Source organism: Aplysia californica, unplaced genomic scaffold, assembly GCF_000002075.1.
Source record: "Aplysia californica isolate F4 #8 unplaced genomic scaffold, AplCal3.0 scaffold00157, whole genome shotgun sequence".
Lineage (NCBI taxonomy): Eukaryota > Metazoa > Mollusca > Gastropoda > Aplysiida > Aplysiidae > Aplysia > Aplysia californica.
Window position 1 is genome coordinate 816326 of NW_004797427.1, and position 24684 is coordinate 841009.

Genomic DNA, 24684 nt, shown 5'->3' on the forward strand with positions numbered 1-24684 from the left:
CCCAAAAAAAAACAACTAGAGTGGACCATGGAATGAAATTAATGCTATGATCTGTAAATAGTTAAACTTGCAAATCTATTTATATCTTTTCTTTAAGTTTAGTGTGCTCCGCCAGATTTTTTAATGTTCAGTTCTTGTTAGTTTTCTTCTTGTTTTCTTCCTGGTCCATTATGAAGAAATTTTTGAGGAGTGGGGCTCCATTTCTGATAAAAGTGTGAAAGTATGTATTCTTTGTTGTGGTAACTGCTTCTCCCTTTGGCAAATGGGCGTCATGTCATTCCTCAAAGTCCCTGGTCATGCTTAGACTCTTGCCTTTTCCTTCATATTATGATATAAAACTTGAAGGAAAACCTTTTGACTGGATTATAATCTGAGTAGATATACTCCAACAACAGAGCATGACAATGTAGAAGTAGAGAAATTTTATGAATAACTGTTTTTTCTTTTTTTATGTGTGTGTTAGTTCTGTTTTCTTTTTTAAACAAAAAGTGTTCATTTGCATCATAGTTTTCTAACCCATCTGTTGTTTCAGATGTAACACTTGTGGTGAATACATTTACAAAGGAAAAAAGTTCAACTCACGCAAAGAAAATGTGGATGATGAAGATTACCTGGGACTTCGTATCTTCCGATTTTATATCAAGTGCCCTCGTTGTGTTGCAGAGATTGCTTTCAAGGTGAGTTAGGCACCTGCTGTCTCAAAATGTTTTGACATGATATATTTGATCTGTGAAATACTCTTGCTGGCAGTAAAAGTCTTTTGAGTCTTGCTTCTTTTTATCCTGTGTGTACAATTACGCCCTTTGTAAATAATGTTGGATGCTAGTATTAAGTACCAGTAAAAACGTTGTTTTCCAACTGAACTGTCACTGGATTGCACATCACCTCACATTGAATACTTAACCAATAAAGCAGTACTTCAATCCATTTTTCTTTTCAGTGACCTTTAAATAAGCTTCTGTTTATATATTTGCTCCTTCTATTTTTCTGCTATACAATCTTTTCACTTAATATGTATTTCTTTATTTGAAGGAGTGGTTTGAATACTTGAAAATTTGTTTTAATTTTCAGACTGACTTGGCCAACACTGACTACGCCATGGAGGCTGGAGCGACCCGATTGTTTGAAGCAGAGAAGCTGGCACATCAGATGGCGGAAAAGGAAAGGAAAGAAAAGGAGGAGGATGAGCTGAACCCTATGAAGGTGTGGCTCGTGTTTTGTCGGGACTAAGTTTTTATGGTTTGTTGTGATGTTGAAGACTTGAAGAAAACTGAACTTGCTGAAGTAGCTGAAGTACTTTTGCGATGAGAGAATAATTGTCGTCTGCTATTTTCAGAGGTTGGCCATGCTTTGTGTCATGGTACGTCAGTTTATTTTTGCTTAATTTTTTTAGTCTTTATGTTTTAGAAATAACCAATTTTTGTGTGCTCATTTACCTACAATTATTTCCCCTTTTGTTCCAGAAACTTATGACACTGGCAGAACTTTTTATTTGAGTATGTTGTATGTAACCCTTTCAATAAATTCTTTGTTTTTTTGTTTTTTTCTAAAGAACATAATTCAGCAATCACCTTCTATAATATTGTCTTGTGATTATAATAAGTGTCATAATATCACCTCTGCCTTTAGGCGCTGTTTGAATGTACAGCCGAAATTGTCTCATAGGGCCACCCAATGTGGAAGAGAAAAATGGGCGTCTTAGACAGGCGGACGTATTACATAGTGATGGAAAAAAAAAATGCAAGGGGGAAATGGGAAGTGGTTGTTTGTGCAGTTGCTTGATTGTCTTATACAGGTGGCCTTTAGATCAGGTTTGATTGTATCACTTAGCGTTAAGAAGTATCAGATCAAATATAATAAGAGTGTTATAATAGCGTTCAGTTTTTGCATCTTTACTTTCTAATGAGAAATTAGATATAAGCACAGTTCTCGTACTGCCATAAAGCTTCTCTATTAAATATGCTCTGCAGAGTCAAAAGAAATATACAATTTGAGAGAAAAAGTAAATGTAAGTGAACATTTCAAACTCCACATAAAAAAAAAAATTGTAGGCATTTCAGCTGACATACAGTCGAACCTGCTTTAACTGCCTAACAATCACCTGTACAAAGACCACCCTCACTCAAACACTCCCCCCTTCTCTCTTTGTGGGTTTTTTTGTGTGTATAGTCCCAATTTAATGATATTGCCCAAGGCATGCGCCTGTCTAAGACAACCATTTTTATCCTCATCAGTGGGGGGCTGTCTTGAACATCTTCATTGAATATATTATTTTCTTAATATTCTTAGTACCAATTGTGATTTTTTTTGCACATTCCCAAGCCTATTGCTTGAACAGTTCTGTTGGCTTTGTAACCATGTTTGGTTGAATGTGTATCAGTGAACGACTGTTTTTGCTCCTTTTCTGACCAGGTCCTGGAGAACAGAACCAAGGCCAGTCGCAATGAGATGGATCAACTGGACCAGCTGGAAGAGCTGCGTGAGATGAACGCGCGCCACGCCAAAGTGAACCACGAGAAGATGCTGGAGGAGCACATGGCCTATGAGGAACAGCTGCTCAAACTGCAGGAGGAGGAGGAAGATCGTCTTGTCCAGTATGTCTGTTTTGCTGAGAGGGAGAGAGAATGGGAGGAAGGAGAAAAGAGGGGGAGGGAGAGCTGAAGGAGAGAGAGAAAGAGGGGTGGGAAAGGAAGGCGGGAGAGAGACAGAGGGGGGGGGGGGGGGGTAGGGAGACAGAGAGAGTTAAGTGATTTGTCTGTCATTTTCATGTAAGTCCGTAGTGTTGTATGTGAGTTTGTCTACTGTATGTATCATTGTTTTTATGGATTAGTAATGTGTTTTTTGTCTGATTGTTTTTAGTATTTTTAATATGGAGAGACCTGCACTTTGCTCTGTTAATCTTGCACCAGACTGTGCCAGGTGGCTCTTGATCTTTCCGCTAATGCCTTTGGAAAGTTGTGTCATTTAAGGAGCCTTCATAGCTCTAACTCACTAGCATGTGATTTTTTATTTCACTTTTATTCATCAGTAAGCAATCTTTAACTTTTTTTTTCATGATGACTGAAGTGTATACAACTCTGTAACTATTTTTGGCTACTTGGGGAAAAGAGGCTAATGTTCTGAAATATAATCTTACTACTTGCTAGATTCCAGTGAAAGACAAAGAGGGAAAGTCTATATTCAACCCAGAGGGGCAACTTAACCGATGGAGAGAACACTTTGATCAATTCTTTAACAGACCACCTCCCGAAAACCAACCAGAAATTTTTCCTGCCAGAAATGACCTCCCAATAGTTACGGAACCACCTTCAAGAAAGGAAATTGCAACCGCTATAAAAACACTGAAGTCCCACAAGGCAGCTGGTCCTGACCATATTCCACCGGAAGCCTTTAAGGCAGATAAAGATACGATAGTGGAAATTTTCTATGCTCTATTTGAAAAGGTTTGGCTAAAGGAGGAAATACCATCAGACCAGAAGGAAGGCCACCTAATCAAGCTGCCAAAGAAGTGAGACCTCAGCAGTTGTAACAACTACAGAGGCATTATACTCCTGTCCATACCTAGGAAAGTCTTTAACAGGATACTCCTGGAAACAATCAAGCTGGCAACAGACGAGAAGCTCTGAGGAAACCAGGCAGGATTCCGCAAAAACTGATCATGTGTGGACCAGATCGCTACTCTGCGCATCATTGTTGAACAATCGCTTGAATGGAATTCACCACTCTAAGTCAACTTCATTGATTATGAAAAGGCGTTTGACCACGCGGACAGGTTAACTCTGTGGAAACTCATGCTGCATTTTGGAATACCTGACAAAATCGTCAAGCTTGTGAAGGCCACCTATGATGGAACAAACTGCTCTGCCAAGTCTTCCACGAAGGATAACTCAGAACCATTCCAGACAGGAGTGCGACAAGGATGCTTGCTCTCACCTTTTCTCTTCATACTAGCAATTGACTGGGTCATGAAAGAAGCCACTGGAGGCAAGCGTAATGGAATACAGTGGATCCCTTGGCAGCAGCTGGACGACTTGGACTTCGCCGATAACCTTGCACTGCGCTTCTCACACACATGCTCAGATGCAAGAAAAGACCAAGGAACTCAACAGCCTATCGAGGAGTGTTGGCCTACGTATACGTCCAGGCAAGCAAAAGTAGTGAAGCTAGGAAAAGTTTCAAGCCCTGTTGTGACAGTGGAAGACGCTACCCTGGAAGAAGTGGACTCGTTTACCTACCTTGGTAGTGTCATCGATGGTAAAGGTGGAACCGAGGCAGATGTTAAAGCAAGGACTGCCACGGCAAGGTCAGCATTCAATCAATTATCAAAAGTCTGGAAAGCAAGCAAGGTCTCACTGCGCACCAAGATTCGACTCTTTAACTCCAACGTCAAGTCTGTGCTCCTCTACGGCTGCGAAACTTGGAAGACAACAAAGGCAGTCCTGAATAAAGTCCAGACTTTGATCAACAGATGTATGAGGAGTATTCTAAGAATTAAGTGGCAGGATAGAATAAGAATTGAAGAGTTTTGGGAAAGGACAGAATAAAAGGATATAGAAGTAGAAATAGGACTAAGAAAGTTGAGATGGATGGGACACACCTTAAGAAAGCCCAGCGGAAACACCACAAAACAGTCACTGCTGTGGAACCCACAAGGAGCACGAGGCAGTGGTAGGCCACGGGAAATAAGGAGATGCGTGGAAAGGGACATGAGAGAGATGAAGCTCACTTGGAATGAGCTTGGAAGGATGGCTCAGGACAGAGATAAATGGAAGGAGCTTGTATGTGGCCTATACCCTGCCAAGGGAGAAAGGCATTGATGATGAGGACTTGCTAAATTCACAGGACGTAGTAGTTTTCACTTTGTGAAGCAGATAGAAGTGTCTGAGATGGGAACTCACATGCTGAGGGTGTGATTTCATAGATCTAATATGTTTCATAACGAGGGATGTTGTCATTGTACAATTTCTTTTTTTTTGCAGGGCTATCCTCAAGAAAGGCACTTCTGGCGAGATGATCCGTAGAATTGATGACGCCACCTTTGACGAAGAAGCGACGACGACCGCGAAAAAAGCCAGACTCGACAACGAGAAGGTGGCGGCTCCTACAGATCTGCTTGCCGTGAGTATTCTGCTTGTTTCACGAAATGTGCATGTACAACATCTTTGTATCATATAAGACTGAAATGCAAGCCTACCTTGTGCCATTCTCAAAGGTAGTCTGTAAAATAAAAGACACCTCAAGCTTTATCCTTACTGTACCACTTATCATTCTGTCTTTGAATAACACAGTCAAACCAGCCTTAATGGAAACATGTTCAAGAGTGAATCCTGTCAAAACTAAATCTCCCGGCTTCCCCTATTATAAGTTTCTCCATTATACACCTGTATTAGACTGAAACCTGTTCAACCCAGAAATGGAAAGAGAAATTCCTTCCCTTCGGAGTGTTTTTTTTCCTGTCTATGATGGAAAATGCTTTGCCTGCTCTGCCTTGATTTGAAACAGAACTTCCCCCTTTTGTTCCATTGGTTCTTTCTAACCTTTATGCCACACGGCCAGTCATTGAAGGGGTGCGGTTCAGGGGTAGCTGTTACCCATAGCATAAAAACATAAATTGATAGTTCTGGTATTCTCGCTGTTACTTCAGCCATGTGAGCCCTGAATGGTGCAACTGGTCTGGGTGGTATGAGTGTGAAATCTCCTCATTGCTTCTGAAAGTGCTTGAGTGGCGCTCCAGCATAGAAACTTTCCTGTGACGCTCTAGCATGGAAATTTTCCTGTGTAGCCAGAGGTGTTATATGACTTTGATCACTGCCTGTCACCTTGATCGCAAGGCCAGCTGAGAAAAAGGTTCCTTGAATCGTTGTTACTTGCTGGGGAGGGGCGATTGTGCTTATTACATTGATGGGTGGGTGATAAGGGTGGAAACAAAGATGTTCTATCGTTTCTGTCTCTAATTTGTTAAACAGTGACCTCATGCAGATGCAAGACCTGGTCGCAAAAGTTGTTAACTCTAGCTCAAAAACTGAGTGGTGCACCATGATAACCAGCCTTGACATTTTATCGTTCGAGGACAGTCATGTTGATTGCTTTATTCATGGTATTATAACAAGTTTACTTCTTTTGATCAATGGAAATTGTCACTTTAAAAACTGGTTAATAGATTATTTGATTAATTTGTTTTTGTTTTGCTTTTTATGTAAATTCAGGAGGCTCCCTCTGCTAAGTCAGAAGAGAAACCAAAGGAGTCCTGGCAGAGGAGTGTTGGCACTTTCTCCAAGAAAACATCCTTGGCTGGTCTTGTGAAGAGGAAGACGCCAACAAAACCATCATCATCTACCCCAGGGACTTCTTCTACAAATGCAACAACAAATGGTCATACAGAAGGAAAACCTTCTGGTCAACCAGATAATCGAAAAAGCACAATGCCCAGCGTTTCGTCGACATCGTCAGGGCCAGAATCGGCTTCAAATGTGCAGTCTTCCAAGGATGACGCTCCCAAATCCTCAGCGCTTGGGGCCTTAGGTATGCTTGGTGGTTACTCGGACTCAGAGGAGAGCAACAGTGACTGATGGATAGCTAGATATACTATCATGACTTGTGAAATCAGGTGCTTGTCAATTTTTGGGTATGTGGAGTCGTTGGTATAATGTTAAAGCCTCTCCCATTTGCCTTGCTTCTGATGAAGAAATTACCCAACTATCTTGAATAGATATTGAGATATTAAAATCTCAGGGAGGTAGTGGTGGTTGCTTAGTGTTACAGGTAAAATTGATGAGAAAATGCCAAAATTTGGTAATTTTCAAAGCTTTAGGGTCCTTGGTAACTGCAAATTTGCATCATTTATGTCTTTGACCTTTTTTCCAGTAAAGTCCATGATATAGTTACAAATAGCTGGCTACTTAACCCCTTCATTGCTGTCAGTTTTTCCCTGCCCTATGCCGACAAAATTTTTGCTCGTCCAGTGGCTGACAGGTCACCTTTCCTATGAGGCTGTGACTCCCATTGAAAACATACGCTTATAAAAGTATCAACTAAAATAAAATTTGAAACACTTTTCTGTCCTGCCCTTAAAATTGATATTAGGCTGTTGTTATTCGCACCGGGTGTGTGAATAATATGGAATTGTATTCGCACAGGGTGTGTGAATCAAAATATTATTGGCACAGGATGTTTCAAAAGAAGGATGGAAATAACATTTCCACAAATATTTTTTTCCACATCACTTAGGGATAGATCTAATTGTGCAATGCGATGCTAAAAGATACCCCTGAATTTGGAATTCAAGTTGTGTCAATGACTCAAATCTCTCTCTTTTTTTGGTGGGGGGTTTTTTTTGGTTGTTGTTTTCCTTGAGCCTTGAGAGAGAGAGAGAGAGCGAGCATGCCTTACTGCAACTCAAGACTGCTTCTATTATTACTTCAGTACAAAGTTAATGTAACGTATATGTATGAATGCCTTTGCAAAAGTAGGCTTTTCAGACTGCCATGTTATAGTTCTTTCAATTCTCTGTGTTGTGTCTTTTAAAATTTTCAAGACATCTTAATTTTTAGCCAAGTTATGGCATTTTGAAGTTACCAACCATTCAAAACAAAGTTTTGAGAAAAACACGTCTACAGTTGAGGAACACATAATTTTTCTTGAAAGTTTCAGTTTCTAATCCATATTGCAGCTATTTTACAGCAGTTATACCCTCTTTGTGCTTTGCTAATCAAATAAAGAATCCCCTAATGATATTAGATCAAAGGAAGCATGAAAAGGGCATAGTAGCGATAAAGTTGAATTTGCAATACATGTCCCCAATTTCCAAAAGTACGCCTTCGCAAGCAGAGAAGCGGAGAACACAAAAATGGCCTTAACTTCACATGAAGCTGCAGCGAGCACCTCGCACATCTCTGTGATTGGCCCAAATATAGATGACGTATTTCCGCCATCTATTTTGGTCTTCTTCCGGGTTTCCCCCAAGACTCTTGGGTTTCCTTTCCCAGTATCTTTTACTGCTGACTAGATTCTAGATCTCGCCGTGTTTGTTTGCTTTTTTTTTTGTATTGATTTATGTTACCTTTTATAAACAACCTCAGCCTTTGTCGTTCTATAAATTTACCTTCTCCTCAAAGTTGTACGCACACACACAAGCGCGTATGCACACACACACACACACACACACACACACACACACACACACACACAAGCATACACACACACTCACACAAGCGTACACACACAGACACGCACACACACAAGCCTGCGCGCGTGCACAGCCCAGTCGGCGATGAAACCTAGATCTATAGTGCGCGAAGCGGCAAAGGGGGTCCGCCATGGTGAGATCTCGTCAACTGGCGAGGGAAGCACCGCAAGATGATGAAAATAGATGGCTGAAATATGTCATCAATATTTGGGCCAATCACAGAGATGTACTAGGTGCTTGCTGCAGCTTCATGTCTTAACTTCTGTTGTACTTGACACTGGTATATGAATGAGATATCAATGTGAAGGTCTTGAAGATCTCTAAATGTATATGTACCAAGGACTACTTAAAAACAGGACGTGCACAACTCAGTCTCTGACTTCGCTAGCGGAGGCCATTGAATGATTTGCCATCTAACACTTTCTACTTCTCAAAATGTGTCGAACCTGGATTTTTAATGTAATAAAAGTGGTTATGAAGGTTGTTAATGCAAATAAAAGTAACTTTTTTGTGTTTTTATGCTTTTGCTGCACCGATTATTAGTTTCTAAAGTCAGTGTCTCTTTCCTAAGGTTCTCACACTAATCGAAGGACTCACTTTCTGTTTCACAAGATTTGTGTGCAGGCTTCTGTCATTAAAATGCAATCTTCTGTCATTAAAACAAACAAAACAGACAAAAAATACATAACAAACAAAAAACAAACTCACTAAACCGCAGCAGTTAGTCAGCTAACCGGGCCTTCTTCACAGAGGTCTGCAGCAGGACGGCATTCCTCTAATGATCTTTCTCCAGATTCTGTAGTCCATGAAGCAGAACATTGAACAGATGTCTGTACAGTTTTGGACAGTCAATGTCGTTGAAGCTGGCCAGTGTTGACGAGATAGTCACCAGTCTTCTGCGGCAGCATGCACGGTGACGCGCCTTCTTCAGAAAGCAAAGCCCAAGCTTCACCAGCTCGAAAGTAATAGCATCAGGAGTGCACAGGGAACCTCTCGACACTGTGTCCACAAAGTCCTTAACCTCACTGGTCGCAAGAGGTTCTTCCTCACTGAAGATCAGCTCACTCACACACTTGTTCTCCAGCCTGGCGCCACATATGCAGCACTGCTCGCTTCATTGACTGTCAGAGTGACTTCCGAAGTGCACCTCTCGATAGAAGCTACATCCTCCAATGCAATGGCAGTGTCCAAGCAGATGTGCTCCTTTGGCTCGGGCTGGACATCGATAGACTGGAGGTACAAGGCAGTGTGTCTAGCGACATGTTTCTTGCGGGCAGAGAGCACATCCCCTGTAGTCATGAAAGAGTTTGCTCCAGTTGACTCTCAAGCCTGTCGCTCTGTATTTCCTGCAGCAGCACATACTCAAAGCCTTCAGACTTTAGCAGATACTTGCATAGTCTGCACCAGCGCTTTCTTCGTATCATGGTTAAGACACTGAATTCGACTAGCTCCTTGGCCTGAGCCAGACTCCTGGAACCTTTTCAGAAATGTGCTGAGATTGGTAGACGTTTGCCTTTGAATGGCACGATAAGGGTTTTTGAGGCGTAGGTCCTGACCTTTCCCTGACACGTTTACTGCATTCCACCAGTTGATGATGGTCTGTGCGAAGCCGGCAGTCTCATAGCAGCCTCTCAGTTTCAGCGCAGCCACAACCTTGTCATTGAAAACTTTCAAGACATGCTGCACATTCTGCAACGGAAGTTTGGAAGGATTGACAGCGGCCTGGGTGAGAGGGGTAGTCTTCAGAATTCTGTTTTTCTCTTCTTCGTAGACTTGCTTGACGTCAGAAAACGATGCTGTAGTTTGGTTGTCAAGACTGATCATCTGGCACTTTTCGCTGAGCCAGTTGTTGCGAATGCACTTGAGGAGATGCACAGTGTCAAACAGCAGAAACCAAACACATCTGTCGTCAAGTGGATGCTTGGCTGTTGCACTACTCCCCCCTGGCCGGACAAACAACTTGCAGTACTGTTGGTTCACCTGTTGTCCTTGTTGTAATTACCGGTACACTTCACTATACCATTAGTTCTCACAGAAAAGGGTACAGTCAAGTCTGGTTCAGAAGAAAAGATGAAATTTGTCCCCTCATGTGTTGGCATTTGAAATGATCAGGAACACCTTCCTCATAAAAAATGTCAATGCTTAGGTATCTGCTTGTGGTAAAGTTGTGGCGACATGGAATTTGTAGATGTCCAGATGTACTGCATGTGCATGTGGTTGGTGTTGCTGTGTGGTGCTTGTCTTTGTAAATGACACCCCCCCCCCCCCCTGTGATGTTTGCCCTTCGCTGGCGAAGATAACCTTGGCTTCACATAACTGGAGGTGTGGGGTGTGTGCGGAGATGGCTGATCAGGCCAATCTTCGCTCGGAAATGTCTGTTGCAGTGAGGGCAGTGGATGTTTGGGGCTGAACTAGGCTGGAAGGTAGAGGTCTCTGTTTTTTCTCTGCTGCCGTCTCCATTCTTTCTTTCTGACGCGACTTTCTTTGAATTTGGCCACTCCTGATCTTATTAAGGAGCGCCAAACTGTGCGATCGAGAGCAGCTTCTTCCCGGGTGGTATGGGGAATGTCACATCTTTTCAGGGATGCTTTCAGAGCATCATTGAAGCGTTTTTTCTGTCCGCCGAGAGAACGTTTGCCTTGGGTCAGTTCACCATAGAGCAGCCTCTTTGGGAGGTGAGGGTCGTCCATGCGGTGAACGTGGCCGGCACACCGGAGCTGAGAGCGCAGTAGGATAGCGTATATGCTCTCCATCTTTTTCCGCTGTAGTACCTCAGTGTCTGGGGCTCTGTCCTGCAACTTGATACGAAGCAGGGTCCTGAGGCATCTCATGTGGAAGGCATTGAGCTGCTTGGCATGCTGGCTGTAGACGCTCCATGTTTCGCAGGCGTAGAGCAGGGATGGAAGAACTACTGCATTATACACTTTGAGTTTGGTGTTAAGGCTCAGTCCTCTTCGCTCCCAGACCTTGCCTTTCACTACTTTCAGTCTGCCGATGGCTGGACTAACTCTGGCAGTTCTGTAGGCCACTTCGTCATCAATATTGACAGAGCGAGAGAGGGTGCTGCCAAGGTAAACAAACTTATCTACCACTGCTAGTCTCTGGCCGTAGAAGGTACAATGGTTATGGGGCTCTATGTAAGGAGCCAATGGCGCTGGCTGGTACAGTACTTCGGTCTTCTTCATGGAGATAATAAAGCAGAAATTAACGCAGGCTTTGGAAAAACGGTCCAGGCTTCCCTGCATGTCATGACTGAGTACTGGCATTCAGCACGCAGTCGTTCGCAAAGAGGACCCAACCAGCCAATACTCTAGACAATATCATTTTTACAATCTTCTTGATTTTAAAATGATAGCTCTCCCATGCATTAGTTGTTGTTGCATGGAGACGCACAACGTTGATGTTCACATGAAGCTGCCCACAGATGCCTCTTTGACCACCAGTTTTCCTCAAAGTAATTAACCACAGGCTGTGAAACAACGCTTGAAATTTGTTCTTTCAAGTGTTGAAATTCTCCGTCGTAACTTGACATATGAACGTGTCAAGCACTCTTGATAGCTGCACCCACTACCGGTACCCAATTCTTTCTTCAAGTGTCATTTAACAGCCTGTGATATGTGAAACTGGCAAAGATTAACAGGCACATCAGGGAAAACTGCTCCTTTGGCAGCTGTTTCTGTTATGTCTTTGTCAGCAACAAAACAATGAGCAGAGCTTGGGTCAAATTGTTGGGCAAAGATACGGAGACACTTTTCCATGAGGAGCTTGTCCTCCTTTGCCAAGAAAGCATGAAATATGGGTATTCCATGGCCTTCACCATCAAATACCATGACAGTTAGTAATGGATATAAATAATGGTTCACTTTATAGGTGCAATCCATTAACAATGCTTCAGTGTATTTGTTTGGGGTTTTTTTTTCATTATTCCTGTTAAGAATGTGCTAAACCGAAAAGCTCCACTTTCATCTCGGCCCTCCTCTCCAAGGCCGCTTTTAGCAATCACATCCCTAATGAGGTTTTCACACATTACTTCATCCTTTTCTCCATTGCCCCTACACACACCCATCTTCCTCTGTAAATTATAAACACCCTGTCGCATGACATGTGCAGCATGCCTCTGTTCCAATAACTGGCATTGTCCGGATGTGTTCATTGTTGTTGCACCAAACTCCGTCAAATTAAACTCATCGATCCACGGGGAACCTTCGCTGTTCTGGATATAGCTGGCAAATCTGCGGAAGGCAGATAAAAAGCTATTTGGCACAATGGCAGGACATTGAAGGTACATGCACCAAAAAGTAAACCACATGTATCACCGAAATAGACGTTGCTCCTGTACACAGTCGTCGCGGAAGCTCTCACCAGGACGCCTCCAAACACGGATCCTGTCATCGTTGAAGGACAATGTGAACCTGGACTCATCCATGAAGAGCACAGAAGACCACTGCAGGCGTGTCCACCTCAGGTGCAGGGCGGACCAGGTTCTGCGGGCAATCCGGTGGGTCTGTTTCAGTGGAACCTGGACTGCTGGTCGTCTGGAGCGTAGACCAATCTCACGCAGCCGGCTTCTAATGGTTTGGTCGCTGATTCCAGCGTTGCCTGGGGGTACCACCTCCTGCCTGATGTGGCGGGCAATGCAGGTTCGAGTTGCCAGGGCTGTTCTGGCGATCGCCCGGTCCTCTCGTCGTGTGGTGCAACGTGGCTGTCGGGACGGCCTTCGCTCAACAGCAGTTTCAGTTGCAGCAACCCAATCTCTCAGTCTGATGATCACTGAGTGACTCACCGCAAGCCGTCTTGCCGCTTCACGGACAGCAATCCCTTTGTGGAGCCAGGCTAGGGCTCGTCTGCTGTCGATGTTGCTCAGACGTCTTCTTGGAGGCAATGTTAAAAATCGCTTAATGTTTCCGCAATAAATACCCCTGGCACAGTCAAACCCACTCAGGCATTAGCGAAAGAAGCGTGAATTCCCCCGAGTTTGTTTTTAACCCATGCTACTCACTGAAAATCACTTGAGTGATTGCCAAAAACAGGTTCAATTTAACAGAAAATTGGCCCTCTTTCACCCTGTCCAGACAGCGTAAATTAAACATGTGTCAAGTCTGTTCATCATTGTAAACAACGATGACCTTTCCTTACAATGGCGTGAACTCACTCACCTAACTTCTCAATATTTTTTGTCACATAGTCTCAAACATACTATAGTCAAAACTGTAGTGGTCCCTAACTTGTTTTGAGTACTGTAGTATATTTCAAATACCATATTACCGTTCACTCCAAAACTGAAAGTCCCATTTTTATATATTTATTTAATTAAATTAAATTTTTGTATTTTTTAATTAATTTTTTTAATTAATTTTTTTTTGGGGGGGGGGGGAGATGTCCAAGTTTCCCGCTCACTGTGACCTTTCCCCAACCATCCCATATATACATCTGCATAATAATCAGAATCTTTTCATTTACGTCGTGACCACTGCGCTCTGTCAACATCTTAGTCATTTTCAGAGGGGTTTCTCCTGGTTCTTTGGTCGATTGAGGTTAAGGTGCACAGGGAAGCCCACTTTAAATAACCTGGGTGGCGGGGGGAGGGGAATAGGAACGCCAAACAAATCTGTAGCAGATGAACGGACGATACAAGTAGGGTAAGCCGAGGCAATTTCATACCCAACTTTTGTTTTTTTCAGATTGAGGATGAAATTGAGCATAAAGAAAACAACACTACAATAAGAAATCAACAAACCCCTTTCATCCATCATTTCAGGAGACATAAAAATACAGAATGATACTGGTTTTGTAGTAAATTAAAGTTAAGTCATTTTATTGAAGCTGAAGAAAACAGGGCAATTTCATACCCTGGATGTGATACACAAAAATGATGAAATTAAAGAACGAAAATGCTTGTGAAGAAGGTCCAGAATGAAAATGAAAGATACTTGTATAAATATAAATCTTTCAAAGCTACACATCATCAATGAACAACTTAACCCAACACAATATGGTGCAATGAAATCAAAGTCCACAGTCTTGGGTCATATTGGCAAAAATGTTGCGGGAAACTGCTTTGGCAGGGGCCCAGTCCGGGTCATTGTCACTGTCACTGTCATCGAAATGGTCACTGTCACTGTCCGAATCTATTTTTGGGGTCGCTTCTGCTGACAGCACATCATTTTCTTTGTTAACCACTACCACAGTACGTTTGCCTTTGCCCTTCCCTATCCCAGATTTTGGTTTTTTCTTCTCCTCTTCCTCCCTGAGGAGGCGTCTTATGCACTCCTCTGATGTCAGGCTCTCTCCGTACTGGCGTTTCACTGCCATCTTCCTGTTCACACCTGCGTCTTGTGGTTTGCGCAGAAGTGGAATAAGTCTGCGCATGAAGAAATCCTTTAATGTCACTGAAGAATCTGTGAGCATCACTTCTGTTGGGGTGCTGGTTGTTGATGGTGGGGTTGATGAAGAACACGATGCGGAATGCATCCTTTGCTTCCTGATATATCAAAGCATGCTTTGATGACAAATGTTTTGTCATTGTCGACGTTGTGTTATTGTATGCTAAAACATTTTTAAAAATCATACAAACAACTTTGTTTTCCTGCTTATAAAAACGTCACAAGCTAGAGTTCGACTTCCAGACATGATGACTCACTGATATCAACTCAAAATACAACAGCAGTGAAAATGAAAGTGCAGTGAAATTCATAAGCAAGCGTTCAATACAAAAGAAAGAGGAAAAGGAAGTGAATTATTTAATGTGGGATGGGCGGGGGTGGGGCAACAAGATTCAAAGTAGCAGTAGCCTGTGTGCAGCGTCGTTTCGTACTAGGCTACACAAGTAGGCCAAGGCCTAGTTTTGCTTTCACTCATAGCAGGGAAGAGGAAGTTGGGGGGCGATCTTTACAAAAGGCTGCTTGGTAGATTCCGAATACTTTTTAATAACACATTCAAAAAAGTCCTCCCAACAAGAGAATTCGCCACCAACTTTCAGTTTTAGCACAGGTTCAGCCATCGTCTGGTTACCAAAAAGTGAATAACGTGCGTGCATGGCATAGCTTCAGGCCTTTGTTGCCGGACCGTCTAGATCTAGGCCTAAACAAACGCACGTGCGGTGCCCCGGTGTGACGCGCCAAACTGCGTGCGTTTGGCGTGGCGGGAAGTCGTTTTGGCGTGTACCCACGCGAAATCTACTTCCACTTCCACGCGAAACGCACTCCATCCACGCCAAACGCACTCCCCTGAAAAACGGTTAAGGGAAGTAACTATGTTACCAGAAAGATCGAGTTACCCAGCCCAAAAAATGAGATCACTAAGTAATTTATTTAGTATTTTCCCCCCAGAAGATATTAAATGCATGCATTTTGAAAGAAAAACACGGTTATTGTTGTATCTAAATTAAAGGATCATTAATAAATGTAGTGCTTCTTGTTATTTTTCAGGAAAGACTTGTCATGGGTTGTATTTTAAAGATAGACATGTTTTTGCCAATGTTGTTGTTTGTTTTCTGTTGAGAAAAATAATAATTATAATAATAATAATAATAATAATAGTGATATAATTTTATAGTGGTTCGTTGTTGTTGTTTTTGTTTGGTTGTTGTTTTTGGTGAATTTTGTTGTTGGTTGTTTTGTTTGTTTGTTGTTATTTTTGTTTGTTTGTCTTTTGTTGTTTTTGGGGGGCGGGGGGAGGGGTGGGTTGTCTTTTTTAAGGCCATCAGACTTATATGCAGTGAATTACACTCGAATTATTAAACCTTTTTGGTAGCGCGAACAGGAGAGTCCATGACGTAGAAAAATGCAAAAACAAACTACGAAATAAGAAGAAACAGTTAACAACGACAAAGCGGAGGACAATGAAATAAAGAATACTCTACTTTAGATGAAGTAGGCCTATGTGTTTTACCCCTGAAACACATTTAATTTAATAGGTAAACGTTTCTTCAAACAGAAGTGGAAGCAAATCCGAAAACCCAGCAATTATCTGTCTACTTTCAGTGCTCAACGCCAACTACCCTTTCATAATGAGCTCAGAGGTTAGTCAGATAAATTGCTGGATTTTCGGATTTGCATTGACTTAAGTTGCCGCTCAAAAATCCTGGCTTGAAGGGAATCCAACGTCGTGTTGGTCCGAAGAGAGTGTATAATGTAATTCAATGTGTCAAGCAACGTTGCCATTGTATATATTTCCGCATCTGGAGCTGACAACTTCCATGTTTGAGTCATTCAAGTAAGCATTGACGTTTTGGCCTAAGTACAGTGGAACTCGGATTCAACGTGGTCGTCGGGCCTGACCTAAAATCTCGTTGAATCCGAGTGTTTGTTTTAGCAAACACGAGGTTTTGTGAAGATAATTTTAGGCGCTGAGCAAGTAATGTACAAGAGATGTAACAAGTAGTGCCTGGAATACCTGCATACTGCATATTATGAGCTGTGTTTAAAAAAAAGACCGATTCGTTCAAATACACACGCCTGTGTCATCTCGATTGTTTAGATCTTCCAAAAAGTTGTGTTGCTGTGTAGAGCCTAGCATACGGCAACTTTTGATTCCATAGACCAGCGCACAATTCATTACGTAGATCTACGTCAAGACTAGCTTACCATTGTAATAATGATCAGTTGCCGAGGGGAAAAAAAAGACTGACGCCTTTGTATATATGCGACATTTAACGCCCAGACCGCTTGTTAGCAGGTCCAGCGAGTGCATCACAAGCAAAAGTGACGCAGCGTCAGTTGCATCACTCAGCGCCGATCTGACGGCAGTGTCATTGTGCAGAACCTGCAGCTGACTACACAGTGCCTCTTTATCCTTGACTACGGAGGGGTACATGTCGTACAAGCTTTGCAAAATATTGTCCACTGCAGATAAATTTCCGTTCAAGCGATCGAAATTCCCTGGGTGAATCAGTTGCACCCGCTGATATTTGCCAATGTCCGAGAAGCGGGTTTCCAGCTCCTTTTTGAGTGTGTCTATGATTTCATATAGAATTGACTTTAAACATGTTGTTTGATCACATTCGTCCTCCCCACTCGCTGTGTAGCCACTGTCTAGCGTATAACGCATGCAAGGGGTCCGAGAGCGCACAGGATGTGAAGCTTGCAGTTTCTCTGACTCGGCTATCAGATTATGGAAACTATCACCACAGCGCATGCCACACAAACATGTGGCGTAGTCTTTTATTTTCAGTTCAACTAAAACAGGATCAATGTTCTTCCGTTGAAGCATCATTGCCATCGGATCAGAAATGAATTTCTGACGCTGCATGCACACACGATGACCTTTGGCTTCAGCCCTGGTGACACCATCATATGATGTGTCCCGTGAGACAATTGTCAGCACCATTAAAACGTCAGCGTAGTTAACTTCCAAAGCAGCTATTGATTTACCCCTGGAAAGCTAACAAGTTGGGCAAGCACCAGGGAGCACACACTTAAATAGCGATGCTCTTTTTGGAGAAGATTTTAAAAAGTTACACAAATTCTGTACCTCTCCAAAAAATCTGCTGACATCACAGATTGCATCACAGGCTTTTCTGACAACGAGGACCCATTAATTTGTGTGCATAACAATGGGAGAAATGTGCACTTGGCCACACATCTTGAATGTGCTTCCTGACAGAATTCTTGTGACCAGACATGTTAGCCGCCCCATCGTATGACTGACCAACAATAAGAGTGTTAACAGTAATACCAGCATTTTTCAAACTCTTTAGTATCACCGATGACAGGCCTTTAGCCGTTCTATCTTCCGGTACGTCAACAACGTCTATCAGATGTTCATAAACTTGGCCATTGTGAACAAGTCTAACGCTCAACGCAAGCTGAGCATTATTAGAAACGTCCGTCGTTTCATCTGCCATTATTGATATATACGGCGCACATGCTATGCGAGATTTAAGTTCATCAAGGGTAGCATCAAATATGCATTCAATAAGGTCATTCTGAATTTCCGAACTGAGGCCGCTGAATACTGAATTTTCGTCCCTCAAAGCGCAGCGCAACTTCTCATTAACGGAGATGTGCGACAACCTGACTAGTAGCTCAATGAAATTTCCTCGGTTGTCACTGCACTTACCTTCTCTGTGACCTCTGAATCCAAGCCCTTGACACACTAGGAAAAGAGCAGCTTCTGTATGATGGGCAAGCAGTTCGCGATTCTTGCTCACCTCAGCATTATAACGTTCCCTGCTAACACGAACACCCTCGTTCACAGCTTCATCTATTCTTACTTTTCCCAAAATTGTCAGAGAGGCTGCAGCTGCAATATGGTCCCCACTTTTTTCATGTTTTCTTATCTTATTTGTTAAGTTTCCCAAGTCGCTCACACCACTTGCTGTCCACTCATTTACGCCATATCTAAAAAAATAAACAAGGAAAACAAAACAACGCTTTCCTGTCCTCACAACCACAAAGCCATGTCCTTTCACACTGGTCTTGAAACCTACATTGTCTCTTTCCAAGAAAGGTGAAAGTCAGTCAATCAGTCAGTCAGTCGATCCATCAAATTATCAACCTAAGGTTCTAAACCATTTTGTAGCATATATGTAACATTTCAGCAACAGAAAAAAAAGGGGGGGGGGGGTCATATCCACACACACACACACACGCACACACACACATTTTTGCATTTCGGGAAAGTTCACATTCAGTATTGGAAAGTGGTTTGTTTGTTTTCTACTTGCCGTATTGTGCATGTGGATGAACACAGCCACTGTTAAGCCTTGACAGTTTCAACACTTTCTCAGTTTCTACTGAATCTAGCAATTTTTCAACCAATGTGTGCATGTGCAAAAACTAACGCAGCACACAGACAAAAATATGCTCTCTCAAGCTTATACATACAATTTAACAGACCTGCCACTCATCCCGATTTAATCGGGATATCCCGATTTTTTTGCCCCAAATCTCAAGCATCCCGATTGTCCCGATTTCGATCGCCAGTATCCTGATTTTTTGTCGTTGCGTCTGTTGCGTCCGATTCTTAGAAAGAAAATATAAAAAGCTCTGCAATCTCCTTTGCTTCGAAGCACCGAATGGACTTTTTATCGGCAGGAACTTGGAACGCTACTTTCTAAAGGATCTATGCCGAATCTAGTGGATGACTCACGCACGTTATTTAAACTAAAATCGACGTAGTATCGATTATGAATTCCGAAATGGATACGCTCAAGATATACTTTCGCTTTTATAACACAGAATTCTCCAATGGTGTCCTGATTACTGTAACAATTATGACATGGGCCTAAGAATAATCTATTCGTTGTTCTGCCGTTACTTTAAAAGCAAGCTTCGTCTAGCTGAGTTCTGGTTAGTCGGGCTCATCATCAAGACCTGTCAGTGGAACTTTCAAACGCCATCCGCATCTCATGACATGACCTCGTACGTGTGAGTAGCGCGTGTGTCCGGGACCGTCGGCTGTCGGGATCAACAAAGTTCATTCACACCGGTCGCGTTAGTCGAGGTGTTTTGCGGGACTTAACCCTCTAGTGCCCAGGCATAGAAGAAATAAATGGCTGAAAATTATTCCCTTCACAAGAATTTATTATGAGACCCTAAAATTGACATTTTTGGTGTTCTTTGTAAAATTTTACCTTTCCATTGCCTTTGTTTAAAATGGTCCATTTGTGACCCAATGGCCATGGTTCATATATGGACCAATGGGCCTTTAGAACGCCAAACACGATCCTCACGTTCATTCTCGCTAATAGAAGTTTGTGTTTTGATGCACATACATCTTAAATTTAGATGAACAAGGCCTTTCTACTGCTACTCCTTGGCTCCTCCTAACTGCTGTCTTTCTGCCACACCCCTGATCTTCTGGTAGGAAAGATCTACACCTAGCCTTCTCGGACAAGGGCGAAAAATCTCGGAGGGCCCGTGTGCAAATTGCGCACGTTAAAGATCCCTTGGTGGTCTAAAATCGATAAGAGTAGGCTTCGGCCGCCACCCGGGCAAAATTCAAAATTTCCTACCAACGAAAAAGTATTAGGTGTGTCCCGCGCGCTCATATGACCTTATGCAGTTGCGAGCGCCGTAAAACCCTATACTAAACAAACAAACAAACAAGATGAACAAGCAGTAAGTAACAGTAGACCTTGTTACCTAAATGCAAAATTCACTTTAATTCAAAACGAAATTTTCAAACTCCTTGGTATAAAGGACAATGCTGTGGATTCAAAAACCATGAAAGTTCTTTTTTTCTGTATGGAAGGACTGGCAACAGTTTCTATCCCTGTTGAAGCAGAGGTGCATTTGGCACTTGGGACATTTGATGTTTGATCTGGCTACACATCCTTCCTCTTTGCATCGTTGGCGGTCTACAAACACTGGCAAATGACCTATACCATCAAAGCGGATGTCAGAAATTGGTCGTGGGGTGTATGCAGGTCGCTGCGGCCCCAGTGGAGGGGATGAAATTTCAAGGCTTGATCTCATGCCTCTTTTTCTGTCGGTCTTGATCAGAGCCGTAGCTATTTGACTTTGAAAGTCACACAGTGGCATGGTTTTTCTCTTTGAAAACACGGCTCCGACGGCGGTAGAGAAGCCAGGCTGTCACAACAATCATGTTGATCGAGTGGAAGAAGAAGTACATGTACCACCTCCTGAACTTAATCTTTGCTTTGAACAGGGCAGTCAAGGAGTCCAGGAGGTCCACTCCTCCCATGGACTGATTGTAGGACTTCACAACAGCCGGACAGGGGATCTCGACTGTTGTCTTTGATTTTCTGTCATGTCTTCTGACCAAACTGGCCGGATTTACTCCAACAAAAGAGGAGAGCAGGTCCACCTTTCTGTTGTCGAACCACCTCACTGCCACACAGCCGGAATTTGTGTCCATCTTGGAAACCATAGTACCACGCCCTCTGTTTTTTAGTTCTTTCTCAGAGTCCATGTTGCATCCTTTCAGCCTGTTCATTCTTACAGTTCCTGCAAAGTAGATGCCCCTTTTCTTCAACTTAGTGCATAGTGGCAAACTGGTGAAATAGTTGTCTGCAAAGTCCCTTCACTAAAAAAGAAATCCCCAGACCATTCTAAACTCCACTCACGTGCAGTAGTATTAGTGACATAAGTCTCCTGCAGACAAATTGTGTGATATTGTGTACATTTGCTGAATATTGTTCTTCTTTTTAGTTTTTTGTTGAGACCCCGACAATTAAGGGAGGCAATTCTTATAGACATCCAAAACAGTCAGACGCAAAACCAAACTCAACGTCCTTTTTTACCAGTCCAAGTCGTTACCAATAGCTACCGAAACGTGTACACATCGCTCACGCACCGACCTCTTCGTGCTCACAGGTTTCGGTAGTCCCTGGCTCCTCATAATCAAAATAGTCTACTGTGTCTTCCCTTCTCCTCGTGTCACTCACCTCTTGTTTTCGAAATTTCACGCTCGGTGACCTAGCTGGCTCGTCGCTCACCTGCCTTTTATATCTCCTCGTCTTGACACTTGAGGACCTTGTGTCTTGGCTTCGGGGTGAGCGTACTGAGGGGCGGGAGCGGTCAGGCTGCAAAAAAAAAGAGTCCATATTTGTTTGCCTTACGGCACGCAGGGTCTGTGTCTCCGCCTATGTCCTTGCCTCACGAATTGTCGCTTGAACATTGGTGTCGGGGGCGGGCTGACCTCCACCGTCTGTGTTGCTCCCCGCGTCCCCTTTTTTTCTTTCTGGCCGTAATGATACAACGTAGGCCTCCAGTGTCCAACCTGAAAATCTTTGGGGAGAGGGTGAAGGGGGACATCAATGTAGACGAAACGTTTGCCCGATTTAAACAAGGTCAACTTTCCTTCGTTGTCCCTGTAACATTCCTCATAAAATTTTGAAAGAATGGCCACTCCCTCTAGTTTTTTAAACGCTTTTTCAATTTCCTCATTGGATACTGACAACGGTATATTGCCAATGATGACTTTTACAGTTGGGGAGTCCTTGGTTCCTTTCGTCACCATCGGGCTGACGCTGAGAATAGCGACAAAAATTGTGTTTATTATGATGCCCTTAATAATTAGCTGGTTCCTTGCCTGAACCGTAGCAGGGTATATCCTCCACAGTGCATAGAGCTTTTGGGCTCCAATAATACTGCCCTCGCCCGCGACTTGGTAACCTGTAACAGAGCGGTCAATGTGCTCTGTGAAGAAGAAACAGGCTGGAACAGATTCACTGTTATTTTTTGCCATGATGTTCACTGAGCAGTGAAGGGTTATTCCTAAAATGAAAGATTAATACAGGGAAACTGTAATACTAGGATACAGAAAAGAACAAGTAAGAGTAAGAGTGAGACAGAGAGTGAAACGACACAGCGCGATAGTCGGGCGAGAAGGAATAGAAAAAACCCCAATGAAACCGTGCTCGAAGCAAGGATCACTGAGAAGAAAAAAATATGCACATAGTAGAAAAGTACAACAAAAATCAAAACTTACTTGAGTATACGAATGATACCTCTTACCACCACTTACAACCACTTTTCTCCACTGAAACCGTGAAAAAATCACCGATAACACAGGAGCTAATAATCAGCGACTGACCTCAGCCGCCATTAAACCGGAACTCCAAATGTGTTGCATTCCTGGGTAGGCAGGTAAGTTTGACATCATGCTGCTGGGCGAGTTGGATGACCTTTGCACTAAAATGCGAAGACAGGTTGTCTCCAATCAGCAGAGAGATGACGTGTGTGATGGATGAAGCAGTGCTGAAACCAGTCCTCAAAACATTGACTTTCAAACCACCCACTTTCGATTCTATTGTATTGGGCATGTGGGGGTCCCTCCGCTGTCCATGTGGACTACAAGTGTTCTGCTTTATAAACTACATATGAGGGCAGCATATTTCGCTGAACCACAGTACATGATGGATGTTGAGGATTTTGTTGAATTCATGACCCTCTCGGGATACTTCACACCACGTTTAAATATACATTTCTTCGCACCAGGGTCGTCACTCAGGTTGGTTTCATCTAAATTAAATATATTTGTATAAGGAATTGGTCCATTCCCATCATCACCAATTTCCAGAGACGTTTTGAAGTGATTGAAAAACTCGTCAATCTCCGACCTAGATTTCGACGCCCTGGCGACTTTGATATTTTGACATTGTCGCTGGGACAAGTCTTTGTGACGACGAACAAATGACGTTACCCACTCAGATGAGGGAATGTTATTCTTAAAGCAGCCGACGTCGCGTCCTAGTGAGTTTAGGTAGGAAGATACAAGCAACTGGACTTCAGGCGTTGAAAATGGGAATCCCCAGATGGTAAGAGTGCAAAGATGCTCTACTACTACCTTCTCTTCAGTTGCAGATAAAGCTGTTTGATGACCCGGGGTACCTTTATGTTTGCCCTTAATTTTGTTGTGGAGTGTTCCAACTGAGATCTTGAACTCGAGGCTGGCTTCTTTATAGGACCTCTGGCCTTTGCTGACTCGAAAACCTCCTCTTGGCTGACTTCCTGTTGTTCAGATTCAAGTTGCTTCTCCAGGTTGCGCGCCTCCTCTTCTGAGATGTCATCCCCCCTCAGGTTTGTTGTGCAGTAGATCAACTGGCAGGGCCATCTTGCGTCCAAACATTATTTCAAAGGGAGATCTGCCTGTTGCCCGCCTTCTGGACGCTCTGAAGGAGTTGGCCAATGCGTCAAGAAGTTTATACCAGTCACTGGGTTGGTCTTGGACTGAATTCCTCAGAGCTGTAAGGGTGCTAGCGTTCTATAGGCCTATTGTTGGTTGAACGTGTCAACATAGGTCAACAATCACATTTGGCACCAAAAAAAATCACTCGACATTGTCATAAATTGTCAGAACGTTTTCTGCTTGGGTTTTGTCCAGGCGATGTGCATAGCGAGCGTGACACTGACCAGTAGTTACGGCCTTCGAAAGTTCACCGGATGGTGACCATGTGCTACATGTGTTGTCATTTTTTGTCACATGTTGTCTGGCAAGCAACCGGTTGGCGACTGTAGAGGCATCATGGCTAGAACACTGTATTCAGAAAAGTCGAAGCGCTTGCATATCTCGACACGCAGATCGACGAGAAAACCTCTGCAGTCTTTTTTAAAGCGAACTTATCTCGTGCCCAGGGGCGTGCTGATGAGTTCGGCTGTGCAATGTCCCCCCGACGCAAATGGTTTTGAGGGGGCGATGGTTTGCCTGTAATGTAGCGTCGATTGTTGAAATTTCACAATTTGCAATCACTTTGTCTTGTACGAACATTGAAAGAATGTCCCTGTAAGCGTCTCTCACGGAGTGGAACACTTTGTGGACTCTTATCTCTTCCGCTTGGAACTCCACATTCATGCTGTCAATCTTTGGGAGGACGCAGTTTAGTTTAAGAACAACAGCATGTGTTTGGTGCCAGGTGTGTCCATCACTTTTAAAATGTTGGCGGCCCCATCAACCTTGTCCACTGGTGGCTGTGCTTGGAAAAATAATCGCAGAGCATCCCATTGCTCCGCAATTCTTGCCACCACGGATCTCCTGGACAGCCACTGTGTCTGTACAAGTTTCAACATACGATGTTGTGTCACATGGACCGC

General features: G+C 43.2%; 1 protein-coding gene across 1 annotated transcript in view; it reads left to right on the forward strand.

Moving 5' to 3' along the window:
- Positions 1-7279, forward strand: part of LOC101853160 (splicing factor YJU2) — a 16464-nt gene extending 9185 nt beyond the window's left edge. The window contains exons 3-7 of the mRNA XM_005097556.3: positions 533-677; positions 1072-1203; positions 2413-2594; positions 4980-5118; positions 6207-7279. Of these exons, the coding sequence (XP_005097613.1) occupies positions 533-677; positions 1072-1203; positions 2413-2594; positions 4980-5118; positions 6207-6569 (961 nt within the window). The 3' untranslated portion in view covers positions 6570-7279. The remainder of the gene's footprint in view (positions 1-532; positions 678-1071; positions 1204-2412; positions 2595-4979; positions 5119-6206) is intronic.
- Positions 7280-24684: the final 17405 nt, after the last annotated feature.